The sequence below is a fragment of the Callorhinus ursinus genome, unplaced genomic scaffold, assembly GCF_003265705.2.
Source record: "Callorhinus ursinus isolate GAN/ISIS: 27379988/994484 unplaced genomic scaffold, GSC_fseal_2.0 scaffold12, whole genome shotgun sequence".
In the NCBI taxonomy this organism is placed as follows: Eukaryota; Metazoa; Chordata; class Mammalia; order Carnivora; family Otariidae; genus Callorhinus; species Callorhinus ursinus.
In genome coordinates, this window is record NW_027397074.1 from 1,932,202 (window position 1) to 1,954,157 (window position 21,956).

A 21,956-nucleotide genomic window follows, 5' to 3' on the forward strand; every position below is an offset into this window, starting at 1 on the left:
CCCTTGGAAGCCTCTCTGTGAACACCCAGTTGAGAGTAGCTCCCTCCAGTTCCCCTCAAGAGCTCCTCCTAGGGGCACTTGGGTGGCTCAAATCGGTTAAGCATCTGCCTTTGGCTCAAGTCATGATCTCAGGGTCTTGGGATGGAGCCCCAGAAGGAATCGGGCTCTCTGCTCAGTGGGGAGTCTGCTTCTCCCTCTCCCCTTCCTCACCCCCAACTTGTGCTCCCTTTCTCTCTCAAATAAAATCTTAAACAAACAAACAAAAAAGAACTCCTCCCAGAGCTATAAGTGCTATCTCAAGGGATTTAGGGTATTATGTTTATTGTCAGCTTCCCCGCCCCCATCTGTAAGCTCTGTGAGGGCGGGGTCCTTCCTTGTCTGTCTGCTTCACTACTGTATCCCCAGTGTCTAGAACACTGCTTGAAATATATTAGGTTCAACAAATACTGAACGAATAGTGCCAATGGAAATTAATACAATAGGGGTGCTCCCTGACAGCGATTATATGGACAAATGTAAGTGATATTCATACAAGTTAAATTTGTGAAACCTGTAAATTAAAATACAGTATTGGCTGAAAATATAAAATAGACTTAAAAACAGTAGAGCTTAACTAACCTTTGGCTTTTTGTACAAGTAGCAAAAAGCAATTTCATTTATGCCTCATAATTATGAAAATGTAACCCAGATGTTAGTGTCCAAGAGAAATAATGAAAAATTTCACAAGATAATTAGTGTAGAAAACAATGGTAATTTTTACTTAAAATATGGAAAAGAGGACTTCAAGAGATCCATGTTTCCATTTTTTTAAAAAATCAAGGTGAATGCGACATACAATGAAATGCACAATATGAAGGATTTTGACAAATGTACACATCTATGCAACCAACACTCCAGTCAAGACATGAACATTTTGCCTGGCTGGCTCAGTCAGTAGAATGTGCAACTCTTAATCTCGGGGTTGTAAATTCAAGCCCCACATTGGGTGTACAGATTTAAAAATAAAATCTTAAAAAAAAGATATAAACATTTACAGCATCCTGAGAAGGTGCCACGAGCCTCCTTACACAGTCAATCCCCACTACCCCATAGGAAGCTACTATGAGGATCTCTATCACCATATTTAGCTTTGCCTTTCTTTGAATTTCATATAAACGTCAGATTCATTCTAGCTGTTGAGAGGATCAATAGTTTGTTCTTTTTTATTGTTGAGGGTATTTCATTGCATAAATATATCGCAATTTGTTTACCCATTCTCTTGTTGATGGGCATTTGAGTTGTTTCCAGTTTGGGTTATTTTGAATAAAGTGTCTATAAATATTTATATACAAGACTTTTTGTGAACATATGTGTTTATTTCTCGAGTAAATGCCTAGAATGGGATTGCTGGGTCATAGGTGGGAAATGTTTAACTTCATAAAAACCTACAGTTTTCCTAAGCGTTTGTACCATTTTACGCTCTCACAGCAATATAGGAGAGTTCTAGTTACTCCATATCTTTGACAACATAGGGAATGTCTTCTTATTTTAGCCATTCTTGTGTGTGTTGAATGGTGTCTCCTTGTGGTTTTCACTTTCATATCCTTGATAACTAAAAATACTGAGCACCATCCTATGTGCTTACTGGCCATTCTGATGTCTTTTTCATTGAACTAGTCAAGTCTTTTACTCAGTTTGATTGGAATTTCATTATTGAGTTTCAGAAGTTCCTTTTATATATTATCAGCAATGGCATAATAGAATACGTAACAGAAAAAAATCCTAGTTGTAAAAACAAAAATGGTAAGTTACTTAGAAATAAAACCATGAAAAGATAGGAAAAACCTTTATGGAGAAAATTAAAGGAAGACTGAGTAAATGCAGATATATCATGTTCATGGATAACTTAAGACTCAATATCATTAAAATGTCTTTTCTCTCCAAATTTGCTTATAAATCTAGTATAATTCCAATAAAACTGCCAATAAAGTTTTCACAAAATTAAAAAAAGCTTATCCTGAAAGATCTATGGAATAATAAAAACCTATGAATAAGCAATTCTGAAAAAAAATAAGGTGAGAGTTACCCTCCTTACCATATACCAAGACCATATAAAGTCATATTAATCTTAATTAGGTAAAGAGGTATTGATGAAGGATAGAAAAAAAAAAAAACAACAGAAGGGTGCCTGGGGGGCTCAGACGGTTAGGCGTCTGCCTTCGGCTCAGGTCATGATCTCCAGGTCCTGGGATCGAGCCCCATATCAGGCTCCCAGCTCAGCGGGGAGCCTGCTTCTCCCTCTCCCTCTGCTGCTCCCCCTGCTTGTGCTCTCTCTCTCTCTCTCTCTCTCTCTCAAATGAAAAAATAAAATCTTTAAAAAAAAAAAAACACAACAGAACAGACTAGAGATGTTAAGTACATTCACAAAGTAAATATGGAAATCTGATATTTAAAAATCAGTGGGGAAAAAAGTCAATAAATGATGCATATTTTAAAAAAATAAAATGAAATTCCCCTTTCAAACCATACACAGAAATATATTATCAATGGATTAAAATCTTAAGTATGAAACTCAACTTAAAATTTAGAAATTAAGAAACTTAAAATTACAAAATTCTGTTCAGCCAAAATTACCATAAACAAAATGAAAAGACAACCCAAGACTGGAAGAAGATTTTTCCAATGCATGTTACCAACAAAGGATTAATAACCAGAATATTAATAAGAAGAAAGAAAAAGAAAGGAGGGAAGGAAAGAAACCCTCCTACAAATCAGTAAGAAAAACACCAACAGATGGATAAGAAAAATGGCAAAGAACAAAAAAATTTTCCACAGAAGACAAACTACAATTATGGTCAATGAACATAAAAAGATGCTCAGTGTTACTAGTAATCAGGAACTAGCAAATTCAATTCACAGTGAGATTCTATCTAACATGCATCCTATTGGCAAAGTTTGTTAAAATTTGACAATAGCAAATGTTAGCGTGGAGAACCAGGAACTCTTACACTCTGCTGAGAATGTGAAGTAGTTTAATAACTTAACGGAGCAAAATGGCAGTATGAGGCGTATGTTACAGCCATGCACCCCCTACAACCAGCCTTTCCACGCTTAGGTGTATATCCTAGAGTAGCAGTTCTCAAATTTTCTGGTCTCAAAACCTCTGTCCACTCTTAAAAATTATTTGCTTTTATGGGTCATATCCATGGCTATTTGTTGTATTAGAAATTAAAATTGGTAAATTTAAACAATATTTCATTTAAAACTACCAACAACAAAACAATACCTGGTATGATAAATAACATATTTTTAGGGAAAATCACTATATTTTCCAAAACAAGCAATATTAGTAAAAAGAATGACTTTGTTTTACATTTTTGCAAATCCAATATAATGGAAGAAAATTGGGTTCTCGTATCTGCTTCTACTTTCAGATGTTACAGTATCATATATCATGTACCCTCTGAAAAACTCTACTATACACACTTATGACAGAATGAGAAGGGGGAAAAGGCAAAGACCATTGTTGTTGTTGTTATACTTTTCACCCTACAGACTCCCTGAAAAAGTCTAGGATTGGGAGGGAATGATCCTTCAAGGGGTCACCAGACCACACTTTGAAAACCACCTTTAAAATTCTAGTACATGTGCATAACACACACACACACAATATTCGCTACAGACTGTAATTTGTTTCCAACAAATTGGAAATATCCAAAGTATTTATCAAAGAGTAGATAAAGCTTCTATTTATACAAAGGTATACTACACAGCAGTCTAAAATAAATGAACTAAAGCTACATGAATCAATGGAACATCATCTCAAAAACTATTCTCAAAAATAAAGTGGAAAATTGTAACTTACATAAATGAAACTTTTATGACACAATTCATACAAACTTTGAAAATATGCAAAATAGGGGCACCTGGGTGGCTCAGTCAGTTAAGCGTCTGACTCTTGATTTTGGCTCGGGTCATGATCTCAGGGTCTTGAGATCAAGCCCCACGATGGGCTCCATGCTGGATGTGGAGCCTACTTGGGATTCTCTTCCTCTCCCTCTGCCCCTCCCCAACCCTTGTGTGCACGCTCTCGCTCTCTCTCTCTAACAGACTAAAATAAAACATTAAAAAAATGTTAAAATTTGTAAAAGCTAGGAGATGACTTATGTGAGTGTTCCTTACTTCGTCTCTGTTCCTTTCTGTATAGTGGAAATATCTCACAATAAACAAAAGGAAAAAATGTTCTGCTCTACTTAGTGTTGGCAGAAAAAAATCTCTCAAATATGCTCTGACACTATCAGATTAATTCACATTGTATTTTTTTAATTTTATGATCTTTGACATATAAAAACTGTAAATATTTAAGATGTACAACTTGATGTTTTGATACATATGTTTTGAAAAGATCACCCCAGTCAAACTAAATAACTTCTCCATCACCACTACGTAGTTACCTTTGTGTATGTGTGTATGTGTGAAGATTTAATTTAACCCCTGTCCTCTGAGCCAATTTCAAGTATATGACACAGTATCAGTAGCTATCATGAGGATGCTATACAGAAGATCTCCAGAACTCTTTCATCTTGCGTTAACAGAAACTTTGTACCCTTTTGATGCTAAACGTACTCTTAAAATATTTTCCACAGAACACTCTTTTTACAAATGAGTTTTGATTAGAATTCAAACCCTGAAATACCTTTTGGATTCTTTTTAAGGGATTACAAAGAAATCATTTTAAGACTTACTATGAATCAAAAACCATAGTATTGCCTTGTTGATAATTTGTCGTTAGTGATAGTCAAATAAGAAATCAAAGACCTGTGAACAACTCCATTGAGAAACAAAGGTATCCAAAAGGACAGTCTTTTTTCCTTCTAAAAATATATAGAGATAGCAATATGTAGTGGAGTAAGTAGAGAATTCTGGGTTTTCAGCATAAAACCGCATTGTAATGTAAAACTTCGGGAGGTAGAAATCTGTCCCACCATGAGCTTAGTGTTCATAAATATTATGACACGAGGAAATGGAAACAAGCTGTCAATTTAATACAACTATTTTTTTCCAAATAATTTATATTTCAGGCACATATTCATATTTTTACTATAAGCATCTGCCTCATTTAAAAAAGTGACTATTTTCAAGACTCCTACCTACATTTTCCTAAGATGTTTTAAAATGACTTGTGAAAACTTAAATGAAACAATAAACATGGGAGCTACTGCACACACGTATTTATTTATTCTGTCAGTTAAATGGGGATTCCCAAGGGAGGGGATGGTGTGAAAACAGAGCAAAGCTTTATGCCATTGTTTTTAAAACTTTTTTTTAAGTTGGACTATTTACCTTGCATTTCAAATGGAATTCAAGAAGGACTTGAGATTTAAAGGAGCCTGGGTTTGTTAAAGTCTGAAACACTTAGCTAAAAGACTTTACTTTTATACTTGTCAATAACTTTTTTTAAAAAGTACCGTCACTAAACTGCCTTGAGAGCGATCTCTAGATTCTTACACTTCCAATCAAACTTCATTTTTAAAAAGTGTCATGTTCTCACTGACTTTTAGAGCTCGTCTACTGTCTCTTTCGCTTTCCCTCCCTCTCTTTAACAAACCTATATATAATGCTTAGTATATGCCATACACTGCTACCCCATTTAATTCTTACAACAACCCTCTCTGGTAGGTACTATCGTTATTCCCATTTCATGGAGGAGGAAACTGAGACAGAGGTGGCAAAGTAACTCGCTCAAGGTGCCGAAAGTTATCAATGGCAGAGCCAGGATTCAGATCCAGAATCCATGCCAAAGTCAGTCCTATTTTTTTTTTTTTAAGTTTCCATTGTTTCTGATTTTTCATGTCACTACTTTAAATTTTCAGCAACTAAACGCAATCTATCTGTTTTCCATAAACTACTGAGTTTAACAAATGTGAGGCAGAGCACAAGGGGCTCTACTGACCATATTTCTCACATTAGTGGAGGGGGAAAAAAAAGAGCATGACATGGTAGTACAGGGAGGGACTGAGGCAGAAGATCACATTTTCAGTTTAGGACAAAATTATCTGGAGCATGTAAGTGGAGATGGCTAGTAAGCAGGCAGACATGTCAGTCTGAATCTCAACGACAGGGGAGATCTGTGCTGGTGCTGGTGCCAAAGGGCAAGCATGCCTTGGGGGGTGGGCAGGATTCATGCAATAAAGGAGGTAGGAATGATGACGAAAGGCCAAGAGATTAGATTTTTTTTTTAAAGATTTTATTTATTTATTTGAGAGAGAGAGAATGAGAGATAGAGAGCATGAGAGGGAAGAGGGTCAGAGGGAGAAGCAGACTCCCTGCTGAGCAGGGAGCCTGATGCGGGACTCGATCCTGGGACTCCAGCATCATGACCTGAGCTGAAGGCAGTCGCTTAACCAACTGAGCCACCCAGGTGCCCGAAAGGCCAAGAGATTAAAAAAAAAAGGACAAAGCAGGTTCAGGGCCACAGACAAGATTCAGATTTAGCATGGGACTCATATAAAGCAGAAGCAGTGACATGGAAGTTTGGGTGGGTCAGAATGTGTCCTCGATAAGAAACATTCTATTAGAGGGGTGCCTGGATGGCTCAGTCGGTTAAGTGGCCACCTCTTGATTTCAGCTCAGGTCAGGATCTCAGGGTCTTGAGATGGAGCCTCGTAACAGGTTCCCCGCTTAGCCGGGAGTCTGCTTGAGATTCTTTCCCTCTGCTCCTCCCCCCGCCCCCCGCTCTCTCTCCTTCTCTCTCTAAAACAAAATAAATCTTTAAAAAGCAAAAAACGTTCTATTAGAAATCCTTACCCACTAGACAAACCTCTGTGCCTGTGTTCTTTTGCATTTTGCAGAATGACCAAATATCAGGCCAATATATGATAAAGCCTCATTTTTTAATATAATGAAGTGTAATTCTCTGAAACTGAAGATAGGCAACGGCATTTCCCTTTCACGAAAACATTTTAAAATGCATTAATGTAATGGATTATTAGGAGACTATTTTCAATGTTTACATGCCTTCAGAAGGTTTCAATCACTTTAGAAATATACATTTATGGACATTTACGATTATTACACATTTAGTATTCAACTAAGGTTAATTTAAGATACACTGGAGCACCTCCTGTGGGCAGGAGAGCTTTAGAGGAAGAGAGCATGTGCCTACATATTCCCGCCCGCCTGTGGTGAGGACACCTCACGTCCACAAAGCTTATGCTGATGTATGGCATATTCGTCCTGCCATCCTTATAGTATTAATGCCAAACAGAGAATCCTGTGAGGATCACTGGTAGGGTGAAATATAAGTTAACCTCTGGAAAAGGAGCGGGATTTGGCAGAACGTTAAGGACAGAGGACTGGGCACTAAGAACCAAGAAAATAACTCACACAAGAGTATTTGTGAAGAATACATCCACTGAGCGCCTTATTGTGTGCCTCTAAAGGTTGTCCTTTATTTACTACTTAATGGATATCTACAAAAGACTTGCCTTTCATGTCTTTTTACAGTTAAAATTTATTTAATAGGTAATACAAGTATATCATATAAACATTTTTTCAAAAGTTACCAAAAAGGAGATCTTGAAAAGTCTCCCTCCTGACCAACTATTATCTCCAGAGTTGTCCCTCCTGAGATACTCTATGGAACTGCATTTCTTTAAACTGTTTAAACTTTGATTTCTTCTAATTCTGATTGGCATGTGCATGATTTAGTGATTCTTAACTAAACACCTATAATATGAGATGATTCTCTTTGTCACATCCCCAAAATTTGCACCAAGGGCACAAGTACTCTACAATCTAGGTTGGACTTCGAGATGCAGACAGGAATACAGGTTTAAAAGAAAAAGCCTGGATCTTACCTTATTTCCTTTTTATAAGATATGATTTTCCTCTTTATTCTGCCAAACTTCTGTTGAATCAAACAATTAACTTATCTAATGAATGTCTATTCACACACGCACACACACACACACACACACACACACACACACACACACAAGCACGTGACCCTATCTACCTGTAGGTCCTTTATAATCTAGCAGCTTAAATCAGGAAAGCAAAGTTGATCACAGCCACCTTACATACCAACAGACTATCAAGTTAAGTTGTGGTCTCCAAAATGGTTCATGCACCCCAAGGCAGAGCATAAGGCAATCTTTGGCATGCATTTTACTTCTTACTTTTTACTTCTTCCTTTCAAAGTTCATATTGTGCGATGCTTTATCATATACAAAATAAGCTAATAAAATGGTACATGTATAACATTTATAAAGACATATATTGAGAGTGCATACTCAAATACCTTCTGCTAGTGAGGTAGCAAAAAAGTTCTGAGAAGTAAACAGCTCAGAATATCTGGTGTTCATTTCTAAAAATGAATACTTTATCAAGTTTCTAAAGTATATGAAGTGCTAATTTGAGTGAAACAGAGAAAACAAATTGTAAAAGGTACAGATCAGTACTTGGCTAGACTGTAAATTTTTAGAGGTAAAAGTAGAGAGCTTATTTTTTGATATGTGGTTCTTTTCAACCATGGTCCTGCTATAGGAGTTACTGAAAATGAAGGAGATGGGCTCTGAACTCAAGGTCAGGTTCAAATCCTGACTCCATCACTTAACTTGGGGAGGGCTAAATGGCGCATGTATAAATGGCCTTGCCCAGTGTCTGGCACTTAAGCCGCCAAAAATGTTAACAATTATTATTAAATAAAAGGAGCACCATTTAACAAACATTAGCTTTCTACAGTAACTGAAATGAAACAACTGAGTCATGTTTTAATTCAGCTTCACCTTTTGGAAAGATGCTTTTTGGGTCCAACTGAAATGAATTTAAGCACATGGAAGCTTTTTGCCTTCCTTTTTATATTAAAAAAAAAATCCCTCAGTAACACTCCCATGAACTATTTTGTCTTGGAACAGCTAATGTAAATTAAACAATGTCAGGCCCTAGCCAAACGGATACGGGAATAACTGTATACAGTGTATCTTCTTGGCTTCACTTTTATGTGGAACATGTGTTTATATTTTGACCTTTTGTCTTTTTTTTTAAATGCAGAAACATGTTTAAACAGCAGCAACTGGAATGATTTTTTTTTTTAAGTTTCCAAACATATTAAGTTACACACGGCAGTGCCTATTGCTGAAACATTTATAAATGTTACACCAACTGTGTTTATAGTTCTGATTTTTTTTAGATTGTTTTGTTTTCATATAAGCCATGACCTAAAAAAATTTATCTCAAATTCTTTCCACAAAATAATTACATAATGGAACAGTCTGAGTCATTTTCAATTTCTGAAACACAAAATTCGCTCCCATAAAATAAAGATAATGATTAGCATCATAGTGAGGTTTTTATACGGGTTTTTTCGACTATTTCAACCGTACCTAAATGGTACGGATGAAACCGAAAGGACTATAAGAGGACCACGAACACAGTGATGATTCATCCTATAAGAAGAGGACCACGAACACAGTGATGATTCATCCTATAAGAAGAGGACCATGAACACAGTGATGATAATTCATCCAACTCAGAAAAATCACTGCACTCTGTTTTCTTTCAACTGATGTTCACAATGGAATTTCTGTCCTTAAGCAATTGACATAAAAATAAAGTTTGTATTAGATTTCACTGCAATGAAAAATAAAATCAAAGAACAAAAAAAAATGGTAATTCTGAAGGGTAAGAGTACAAAAGTACTTCTCGTTAGCTTTGGCTTTTAAACCTTAACTACCACCTTGATGGAAGACAGAATTTATATGTAAGTTAATATAAATAATGTAAGGGTTAGTTCTATGAACAAAGAAGACCAAAATCAACTAAATTGGGGCAAGGAACTTCTCTGGCTCTTAGCTGCCCCATCTGTTAAATGAAATAGATTACATATACTATCTAGAAGACAGTATCTGACAAAAGGATTGTTTCTTAAGTCCAGAGATGATAAACTTAAGAGAATAATCATTTCTTTTTTCTTTAAAAAAAAGGAAGGAATTGGCACTCAGTATTTCTGCAGTGAGTAAACGAGTGAGTGAACGAGCACAGCATTCTATCTTCAACTTTCATACATTCCTTCTGCTAACAGGCCACCTGAGGTCCCAGCCCCTTGCTGGTATCAACTGAGTGTCGACACTACTCAGGTAGACCCTGCGGTCAAACTCCTTCCCTGAATCCCAAGCTCCACCACAGGCTTTTCTCTAATTGCTACTACTCTCATTAAATGACTTCCTTAATGAGTCACAGATAAGCTTCTTATTGAGGAATTCAAAGGTCTCTTGTTGGTATTTACACAGTTGAATAAGAAACACATTTGCTTTTCTTGAGGCAGCTAGGAACAAAATCTTGACAGCTGGAAATTTACTGGAACCCATGGAATGGGATTTGCAACAATAACCATTAAATATTTATTCCATCCCACCCAGACACAGCATGTCACTGTACGTGCAACCTCAATTGGAAAGCTTATAACTGTCTTACATTAAATAATGGTTGAACAGTTTGATTTTTAAGACCGGTAGACAAATTAAAGTATCCTTTACTTTTTGTTCATATGTTTTCATTTTATGCTCTCTTCAAGGTATAAATTAGTCGAAGAACCTTCCACAAGACCCAACTCATGTTACTCCTCTCTTTCTCCCTTCCTCCCTCTTCTCCAGGTCTAAAGTTAACAGATGGGTAAGAGTTTGAGACAGGACACTATTTCAAGTCATTTGATTTCCCTAAAGTATTCCCTTCATACTACTATTAAAATGGATAATGTTCTTCACTGTTCTACTTTGAAAATCACAATTACCATCTAAACTCAAAATCTCTTTAAAATCTTCTCTATCATTGTTTTATGCTCATAATTAAAATAATGGCTTCAATATTTTAGCCATTGTCATGAATGATGTGATTCCCATTTTAGAAGGATTCAAAACTACCATATAAATTTAAAACTTACCATGTAAATTTCTAATAGCCAAAGACCATAAAGTCTCATTAATTATAAAATTCTGCAGCTCTTAGCTACAAATTATGAGCTGAAAGGATGTGGGTTTTATTACTGTGCAACATAACTTCACATTAAATCCTAAGTGGGAAATGCCACGTAAGCTCATTTCCTACTTCATTTCTCTAAAAAGTGCAAACACTAGATTCATTTCCCCAAAATAACAATGAAATTGCTATTCTGCAAGAAGTTTACACTTCTGAAAGATTTCATGCTAATGAGATCATTTGTCTTACACGGAAACAATGCTGGCTATGTGCACTGGTCCCGAGGCCCTTATAAATATCAATCCATTTATCCTCTAACAACCTTATGAGGTAAGGACGATTATATGATTAGTATGATAATATGTCAATATGCCTAGCACAGCGCTTCATACGTGAAGGAAACTGAATGTCGTCTGACTTTCATGAACATTTTCAGAAGAGTGAAATGAACTGAAGAGGTGGATGAAGAGCTAACAATTGGCTGCTTTGTCTCATAATCACCTCTAGTAGCCACCGAGAGAGCAGGTTCTTAGGTAAGAACACAGACATAAAAGAGAGCCTAATAAATCAGCCAAAGGAGCAATTCATTACAGCTATGATGATTCTCTCCAAGTTCCTGCTCTCAGTGAAACCAAGAAGTCAATCAAAGTGTTCTGTACTTCCAGTTTGAGCAGAAGAACATTCTCACAGCAGATTCTTAGGGAGCTAATATACCTACTGCCCTGATCCATTTTGCCAACTCATTTCAGGAAGACCACATAAGCCACTTTAGACAGCTGAACTTCTGAGCCCTATTCTTCAAGTTACAATGAAGCTTAGTTCTTCTGATTCTGAGGCAGACATACAGAGATAAAGAATATTTGCTCATAATCCTCTAAGAAAACTTTTTCGACACGTGACTGTTCTTCCAACCGCTCCTTAAGCAACCATTTCTCTCATGAAATAAATTTGTTCTCTGAATCTCCCCCTGCCACCATCATGAGCTCCAACTTTCCAATATTTTGTGTGATTTGAAGGACCTCTTATAAATTCCCCACATTCCCTTTAAATTGTAAAAAACATCATAGGTAGATATGATTCTCCAACAAAGGTTTGACATAGGTCAGAGTTAAGAGGATTAAATCATAAGTTTGTACATGGTGAATTTCTATTGATATATCTTGACATGCTTGCTTTATAAGATATTCTAAATTTTTGACGTACTTACTTTGAACTCTAGATTTTTCTTCCACAATATGGAAAATTAGTTCTTCTGTATTTTATATATAGTAGTTCCTTTTCTTCTAGTTTGATTGCTTTTCGTGTACCCACATGTAATTTAATTTTTTTCTGACCACTTATCAATTTACAGGGGTAATTTGGATTTTTATTTACTTCATTTTCTAATTTCAGCAATTTCACTGAAGAAATTATTGAGCAACACAAGATCTCACAATGATGCCTGCACAAAATCATGAATTACCATAGATTCCACTCCAAATTAGTACTGATCCAACTCTTTGGCCCGCTGTTAACCCTTCAAATACAGTCTAAGCCTGGGGACACTACCCTTTCAGAAGCAACATGTCATACTTTATTTGCTTTCCCTTGGATGGGGAAGAGGTAGGCAGTCTCCATTATAGCTTCTTTCAGAATTTCAAGAGTTCCCAGGAAGGGTTATTACCATATGCTGTTATCATTCTAAAACCTAAAGGCTGCCCTTTTAACCAGAATTGATAGCAAACTGAAAGGAACAGAGGTAATAAAATTAGAAAACAGGAAAGAAATGGGACAGCTACCAGAGAAAGGGTTTCTTTGCAAAGGCAGGAAGGAAGTAGACCACCTTCACCCATCTGACCATTTGGCCCAGTGCTATCAATGGTCATGCTACCAGACCCTAGCTCACTTACTTGATCCCACCACCACACTGAGGTCAAGGTCATATGCTTGATCCCTACTTGAGTCAAATGGGCAGCAGTCTCATGGTCAAAAATTTGCCCAACCTCTCATAAATACCATCACTTGTCTTAAAGGGATTCATGAGAGTGGGTACTAACCAATCCATGCAAATTCATCACCATTACTGGAAAAATACCCAGGAAAACCTGACCTGTGAGTCAGTCCACTGGACAAGTTTCATTTAGGATGAACTCTCTGATGGTCTTGGGTCAGACAACTGTGAGTAAGAAACCAGGCTCTGCTACTTACTAGTCCTGTGTGTAACCCTGGACAAGTTCACTTTTCAGAGCCTTATAGATAAAACATATCAAAGGTCTCAGAGTTTGACACAAAAGGAATGCCCAAGTGATGCTGGCCCCAGGCCCTTCCAGGGATAAAACCTGGGAGTTAAGAGCCAGAGGGATGGAGCCAGGCCCACCTGTGTTCAAATCCCGGGTTTGTAGTACACTAGCTATGAAACACTGGACAAGTGATGGCCAGGATAATGAATCAGAGCATTCAGATAATGCCTAGCACACGGTCAAGGTCAATAAAAGGTGGCCACTTTTTTAAATGCTGATAAGACAAAGACATTATGATCACTCTCTGTTGGTCAGTGTTTCTCACAGCGTGGTCAGGGAACAATGAATATCAGAATGACCTGGGATGTCTGTAAAAAAAAAAAAAAAAAAAAAAAAAGGACCCCATGTCCCACCTCCCCAACCTATTCAAAACTGCTCTCCAAGAGCAGATAATATTCATTTCTAAATCAAACTTCCTTGAGATGCATACAGAATTAAGAAATTAGTGACCCAGTTGGTTTTGTGCTGGGTCACAGTAAATTAAGACTTGCCTTCTAGTACTTACTCTTTACTATGTTATGCTAGGAGAATTACCTGGTATCTGACGTTTTTATATTTTGGCAATTTTTGCATCTAAACATTAAATTGATAGGCTCACTTGTGTTTCTGTTTGTTTGTTTTCCAACAGCACTATTTGGACTTTTTTCCCCCCTCCAGCCAGGGGCCAGCAAACTATGGCCTTGGTCTGTGGCTAATTTTGTACAACCCCAACTTCCAGAGAAAATATGTATTTAAAATTAAAAAAAAAAAAAGAATATTCAAAAGAATATTCAATGAAGACCATATGTTGCTCACGGAACCTAAAATATTTCCTGTCTAGCCCTTTACAAAAACGTTTGTCAACTCCCGGTAGCCTATAATTTTTTCTAAACTGCAGGTTTCAACACAATTTACGTACTTAAAAATAGTAATAATAAGAGAGATTTGTTAAAATAGGAGATACTCTAGTCGATATTTTCTAATGCACCTAATAGAGGGAAGTACCATTGCCAAAGTTTCTGTTACATACGCATATATGTGTATCGGATAATGATCAAATTGTATTTGGTTGTAGTCACAAAGTTTTAAAGCCCTTGTGGGTGGGGGTGGAAATAAATGGTGCAACTGGTTAATGAGTATTCATTAAAACTCACACAGAGTAATTTTTACAATAAAGGTGCCTTGGAGAACATAAAGCCATATAAAACGATTCCTGCTATTTAGAAGTTAATGGCTTATTCATTACAAAATGGAAATAAAATCTGTTTTGTGTACAATCTGCATTGTTGTAAGGAGAAAACAGAATCATCAATGCAAAGTACTTCAAAACTCCTGTAGTACAAAGAAAATACTTTAGTTATACTATTAATAAATCATACCAAACATATATAGGTTTTTTTCCCACCTCCCTTGTTCCGAGTTTCCTCCAACCTGGAAAATGAGTCCTCTTTTCTTCCTTTGTGTGTGCAAGTGCATGTATGTGTGTGTGTACGTACATGTATGTGTGTGTGCAAGTGATGTGTGTGTGCATGTGCCAGGAGCATAAAAGAAGTATTAGATGTTTCTGCCCTTTCCGTGTCACCCATTATTGGCTTCTCCTGCCCCTCTATTTAAAATATGCCTCCTTTGACCTTTTCCTTAGTTCTAGCAAGGAAAGCATTTGATTAAATTCTTGTGCAAAAAGAACAATTAAGACTATGATCATCTTATCCCTGTAAACACTAAAGAGTCAAAAATTAACATTTTAAAGTAACAATTTCCCTTTTTTGTCTTCATAGAACACTAATGTCCAGGGTTTTTGTGATCGTTTCAGACAAGCTAAAAATACATTAATTCTAAAACACATTTCAACAAATTTACAAAGAAAACACCTTCCTAGGAACACTCAAGGAAATGACACTTTAAAACGTTTTCATTATATGGAATACACTGCAGACACACAAACCACAAGCAGTGTAAATAAATACAGACTGGTGCAATGCTGAAATGCTTGTCTTCCACCACAAAGAGAAAACACTTGCACACCGTGGTATTTTCGCTTGGGATGTCATAAAGATGGGATTTAGGCATGTGGTGTAAATACAGGAGGCTGTAACTGTGCGTGTCTGTGTGTGTGAGGGAAAAAGGGTTGTAAGCAGAAGGGGTGGGACTTGCCAGGAGCAGCTATTTGAGAAAATTCCTTTTTCTTTCCCATTCATTCTTTCTAGCTTGTGTCTGGCACAGTCCTTACAATTACTCACTGACTTTTCATTCTAAAGACAACCAACAAGCTTTCAGAACTTCCTACAGCGTTTTTCACATACTTTTTTTTTAAAGGCATCAAATCATTGAATATTTGTTTTAAATAAAAAGCAAACCATTAGTCCGTTTCCTCATTCCAAAGAACCCATGAGTTGCAGGCTAAAGAGGATCCTTTGTTGTGTGTCCAAAAATAACACAACGCGGTATTGGTAAATTGGAAAATAATAGATTACTCTGTTTCCAAGAATGTCAAAGTTATTACCATAAATTTTGTTCTGCCCCAGTGCATACAATTTCATGCTCCTTTTAGTGACTATGCAATCTTAACGACAGCAAAGCCAATCCAATTGAATACCCTTCGCCTTTTCTGTTTGGACACTCCATTAATAAATACAAGGGCTGCAAGAGGATGCCAAGTGGGCCAGTTTCCTTTACGCACAATGGTATCCGTCCAGCGAAATCTCTCCAACCACAGTGGAAGTTGTCTTTCAGATGCCCACCCCACACCCGCGGTCCTCCGCCGGCAAGCCCAGGACGAGAGCAGGCACCTGGACAGAGAACCTTTCAGCGCCCCACCACCTCCAAAGGAGGGGAGGAGGGGGAGGACACGACTCGAAAGCCGAGTAGGAAGGTGGGCGACTGGGAGAGACAGAAATGGATGCTGAGGGGGTGGGCGAGATGGGAAGGTAGGGAAGGCGGCGAACGCAGGGAGAGGCGGGTGAGCAAAGCTGCGGGATTCTAGAGCAAAGGGGGAACGGCGCGGGCGAGCGGGGGCGCGCAGGGGGTCGGGTCCTCACCGTTGAACGCCCCGGCGTCCGCGGCCTCCTCCTCCTCCCCATTCTCGGAGTCGGTGTGCATGGGCTCCTCGGCGAAGTTGACCCCCTTACTGGGGGTGCCGCCCCCGGCGGCGGCGCCCGCGTCCCCCCAGGTCCTGCCCTCATGGCCGAAGCGCGCGGCGCCTTTGCGCTCGTTCTCCTGCTGCAGGCGCGTGAAGTGCTGCAGCGCGAACTCCAGCAGGTCCGTGGGCTGGTGCCTCAGCACCTCCACCGTGAAGCCCTGCAGCAGTTCCGTCAGTCCCGCGGGGATCTCGATGCTCATCCTGCCTGCTGGGCGGCGGGCGCTTGGGCGCCGCCTTCGCCGCCTCCCCGGACCGGCCTGCGGCCCCGCGGCCGCCGAGCGAGCGCGGACGGCGCTGGAGGCGCTACCCGCTGCGAGCGCGGCGCTCTGGGCCCCGGCGGCCCGGCTGGCCCGGCCCGCGGCTCCCGGCGCGCGGCTGCTCCGTGCGGCGGCGGCGGCTGAGCGAGCGCGGCCCGGGGAGGGCTGGCAGCATCTCCGGCTCCTCCCGCTCCCGCCGCGGCCGCTCCTCTCCACCTCCCCCCGCCCCCCGCCCGGGCCGCCCCGCCCCCGCCCCGCAGCGCCGAGCCGCGCCGCGCGGGAGGGGGCGTCGGAGCGCGCCCACGTGACCCCCGGAAACCATGGCAACCTCCGCCGGCTGGCGCCGCGCACCGCCGCTGGGAAGGTTGCGGTGTTGAAGACGCTGGAGGGCGGCGGCGGCGGCGGCGGGCTGGAGGGGGTCGGCGCTCCGCGTGCGCCGGGCACGGGCCTCGCTCGGCACTGCCCCAGGTGGCCCCCAGGCGCGCCTCGCCGTCCACCTGTCCGCGCCCTGCAGCGGGCGGGCCGCTTGGCCGAATTCCACAAGTCGTTCACCACCGCGAACCGCGCAGAGCTGCCGCCCTGTGATCTGCCCCGAAACTTCAGCCTCCACCTCGGTAGCGGCATTTTCTTTTCCTCTGGGAATCGAGTTGCGTTGATAAGTGTTGGCAGTGTCTTTTGTTTAAAGTCATCTGTGCTACTGGTTCTGTTTTGGACAAAGAAATAATCCCATCCTTGTGACACCTTTCTTTCTCTTTCGCTGCTTATCCAGCCTTTCTCCATACATCCTGTTATGTTTTGCTTTACTGGTACTAATGCATTGTCCACTCGATGCACTTACTACTATTTATTAAGACAAAGGCACCATTTATTATGAGGCCCTTCAAACAGGATAGTGCAGCAATTTGAATGAAATGTCAGAGTCAAGACATATAGTCCTAAAGCAAAAAATGCTTTGCCTGATGAGGCTCTTATGATTTATTTTAAAACTTTCCCTTACACTTGGAGTGATTTGAATTATATCTCCAAAATAGGTTACTTAATATAAAGAGAAATAGAACAAAAACGTGTACTTTTAAAGTTGAAGTCTTTGACTTTAAAAAATGAGGCTTATTCTGCAAATATTTACAATTTTGAATTAGAAAATTGCTTTTTACCAATTAAATGGTTTTTTAAAACACGTACTTTATTTTCTACAATGACCATTATATAGTAAATAAAATATTTAAAGAGCAAACTCAGTTATTCTGATTTATCATTCCACTCACAAAAAAGAGTACATACATGACTCAGGAAATTCAAAGCCTAGAAATCGAGATATAACATTTATAAAAATTCATATTAATCCTTTGTTTATAATCCAGCCTGTAATTGCTCCATGAGTGAATGTATTTCTCGATTTCTGTTTCTTATCAACCTCATAATAGTATGTTGTTTTTAAATATAGTAAAGTACTTCTAATTGTGCCGGGCATTCTAAGCAGTAAGATTTTATAAAATACCATGATCCTCATAGAGGACAATATTAGTCCAACTCTTAATCATGTAAGTATTATATAAACCATATAAGCATTATCTTTATAGATCAGTAATTAAGATGAATTTTCATCATCTGCCTTCATTTATGATGTTTTTATTAAGATTAGCATTGCTCACGTGTGGCAGAAAATGCAAAATACAGTAGCTTAAGCAAGATAGAAGCTTATTTCTCTGTAACATAAAGGTAAGCAGTTCAGGGCTAGTATATGGTGGTTCCATGACCTTTGGGTACCCAGGCTCCTTCCAGCTCGTTGCTCTGTAATCCTCAGTTTGTGGTCCAAAATTGCTGCCCTACTAGTCATCTCATTCATATTTAAGCCAAGAGAAAAGTGGGAAAGAAAAGGGATTCTACCCCCCCACCCCACTTCCCCACATCTCCCATCCAAATACACACACACACACACACACACACACACACACACTTCTCAGAACCCTTCCAGGAAGTTAAATACACCAATTCCTCTAATACCCTCTTGGCCAGAACTTGGTCAAGATGGCCACATCCATGATGTGGTGGATTGCATTTTCCAAAGGTGACTCCAACAATATTTCCTGCTCCTGTGTTCTTCTACAGTGTGGCCTTGCCACCCCCCCATCAAAAGTTGAAATCTTAGGGGCACCTGGGTGGCTCAGTCGTTGGGCGTCTGCCTTCAGCTCAGGTCATGATCCCAGGTCAGGCTCCCTGCTACATGGGGAGCCTGTTTCTCCCTCTCCCACTCCCCCTGCATGTGTTCCCTCTCTCACTGTCTCTCTCGCTGTCAAATAAAGTCTTAAAAAAAAAAAGAGTTGAAATCTTAATTCCCCTCCTTTTGAATCTGGATGGGTTTGTGACTGCTTTGAAAGAAATCATGCCAGGATGACAGAAGTAGCCAGCTCTGAGATGCCCTGCCCAAAATCCTGACCCACAGAATGGGGGGAGCATAATAAAAATGTTGTTTTAAGTCTCAAAGTTTTGAGATAATTTGTAACACAGCAATAGGATTGAAACACATAGTCATAAGGAAAGCTTGGGAATGTATGCTTTATTTAAAACAGTCATGTGCCAAGCAAACATTTGGAAATTGAGAACCAGTTTTGGGGACGATAACCAGTGTCCGCCAAATGGTTAACACTCTTTCCCCCAGGAATGACAGGAAAAAAGGGGCTGCTTTTCCAAACATTTACAAGAACCATATTTCAAAGTAGCATATTTTGTGTTTCAAAGTAGTTTGTTGTTGTTTTGTTTTTGTAGATTTTCTATGTGAGGTGTGGTGCATGGCTCTGTCATCAATGGCAATGCCCAGGTCATGTGGCTGTCATTTCTTTAGGGGTATAGAAGTGAGTCAGGCATGAAATGCATAATTGGATTAGATGACCTATATGGTCTCTCCCATCCTGGGATATTCTACAACAGTTTAATATTAAAAGAAGACATGTGAGATTTAAAACATCTCTGCAAGCAGCTCTCTGATAACAATTTTTATTTGCATCAATTCTTAAATCAGTAACCATGACCTGAAAAATTACAGCTTGATCCTGGTAGTCCTATTATGTTAATATTGTTCTCAGAACCAACTTTCACTTCTAAACTCCTATTCTGGCCTTTATTCCCTACCCCATAACTATTTGGGTAATATGTTGTGATTTCCTTTGCTTTCATTTTCCGGAATATTTCCTTCCAAACTTTGGAGTGCAGTGACAGTGGCCTATGGGGACTACTTATCTTTGGATTCTGTAAAAGAACATCACTGAAATTGATTCTTTGTTTGTTGATTTACAAAGCAATTTTCACTAGTTTCTCAGAGAAGCAGAAGCAATTGCAAAAGAACTCCAAGAGTTCAGCATTGGAATGAAATAAGAATGCTACCCAATTTGTGTTCACACATGAAAAATTAAATAGATATCGGACAGAGACATCGGTTGGTTTTATATGCAGCTGCCAACACAGGATGATAGCATGGACAAGCCATAGTTTAGGCAAGCTTTATGATGGGTAGTCATAACTGTGACCCATCAATCAGACGGTGTTTCTTGCCAATAGTTAATTTGTATTCTGATCACGTCTCTTTGGTTAAAGAAATATATACCCACTCGAGACCAAAAGACAAATGGAAAGGACACGGGGGGGTTGTGCTTAGACAGAGCCCACTGTGGCCCTCTCTCTCCATTTTATCTACCTTTAGCAGTTCAGCACCAACTATGGTTTTGGTGTCTCTAGTTCATATCCTGAAGAAAGGAAATCCAGTTAGTTTGGTCTTGACCATCCAGTGGATGGGCTGGCCTTGTGTGAGAGGTTCTCTCCTGATCCAGTCAGTGTGGCCAGTGGCATGCAGAGTAAAGGGTTGGGTAGCATAAATAAATACATATTTATTAGTGCAAGACCTACCTCTTCAGCAAACAGGAAAGTCCCAAACATGGGCACTGTCGGGGGTATAGGCACCTTCATGACTTATGAAGGATGGCTACCTCTTGGCCAGAAATCTTGGAAATGTTTGGACTAAGACTAAATGAAATGATTCCTGTCTAGATACAGCTTTGTACCCCCAGCTTTTCAGATGCAGTAGGTCAGAAGTGGGGCCTGGGAATTTGCATTTCTGTCGGACTCCCAGGTGATGCTTCTGCGGGTCTGGGGACCACATATGGGGATCCACTTCACTCAACTCCCCAGAGGGGAGCTTATACTGAGAAGACAACTGCTTGAAGTAACTTTTCTGCTTATCATAAAAGTATAAGTTTTTCTCTGGCTAAATGAAGACTAAACGCAACTTCATAATTCTGTTCTCCTTTAAGGAGTCTTGTACACTAAAGAGGTTCTCAAAAGCAACAGAGAATATATCCTTAAATGCTACATTTCATAAATAGAATATGGGTTTCCTCTTAAGGTGGATGTCGGGCTCACAAGTTTATCTCTGCTTCCTGAAGTTCCACTGAAACCATGGCTAAAGGCATGGGGAAGATAAAACAAAATTATAAACTCATAAGGACAAAAGAACAAGAGACTTATAATAAAAATTAAAAATGATAATAAGAAATTTTAAATTATTTAGCCTTAAAAAAGAAGGGAATTCTGACATATACTACAACATGGATGAACCTTGAGGACATGATGCTAAGTGAAATAAGCCAGTCAAAAAAGACAAACTGTATGAATCCACTTAAATGAGGCACTTAGAGCAGAGTCATAGAAACAGAAAGTAGAACGGTGGCTTTCGGGAGCTGAGGGGGGAGGAAATGGGGAGTTGTTTAATGGGTGAAGAGTTTCAGTTTTGCAAGATGAGAAACTTCTGAGGTTGGTTGGGCAAGAATGTGAGTATACTTAACATGACTGAACTACAGACTAAAAAATGGTTAAGATGGTAAATTTTGTTATATGTAATTTATGACAATTAAAAATTTTTTTAATTGTTTAATTTTTAGAAAAGGAACAGGAAGGGGGCACCTGGTTGGCTCAGTTAGTTAAGCATCTGCCTTCGGCTCAGGTCATGATCTCGGGGTCCTGGGATGGAGCCCCGTGTCGGGCTCCCTGCTGAGCGGGGAGTCTGCTTCTCCCTCTCCCTCTGCCCCGCCCCCTGCTCGTGTTCACTCGCTCTCTCAAATAAATAAATAAAACTTAAAAAAAGAAAAGGGAACAGGAAAAGACACAAAAGCAGATGAGAGTTGTCTACTAAAATTTTGGAACTAAGCAAACTGGAGAATACTGGAACCTAAGCTTGGGTGAGGGCTCAGTGAGAGGAAGCCTGTGAGAAGCGAGACCACATTTGTACCACAGAGTGCAAAAGCACAGAATCTGGACACGCCAGGTGCCTCTGAAAAGCAATAAGGAACAAGGACT

The 21,956-nt window shown here is 39.5% G+C and overlaps 1 protein-coding gene and 1 pseudogene across 2 annotated transcripts in view; one reads left to right on the forward strand and one right to left on the reverse strand.

Annotated features, from left to right (window-relative positions):
• Positions 1-16,712, reverse strand: part of PRKAR2B (protein kinase cAMP-dependent type II regulatory subunit beta) — an 83,389-nt gene extending 66,677 nt beyond the window's left edge. For both annotated transcript variants that reach the window (XR_003208517.2, XM_025872654.2), the window contains exon 1: positions 16,253-16,712. Coding sequence is in view for 1 of the 2 variants with exons in the window: in XM_025872654.2 (XP_025728439.1) it covers positions 16,253-16,553 (301 nt within the window). In the remaining variant the exon portion in view is untranslated. The remainder of the gene's footprint in view (positions 1-16,252) is intronic.
• Positions 16,713-16,975: 263 nt separating this feature from the next.
• The window catches only part of LOC112824760 (actin, cytoplasmic 2-like), a 38,937-nt pseudogene continuing 33,956 nt past the window's right edge, over positions 16,976-21,956 (forward strand).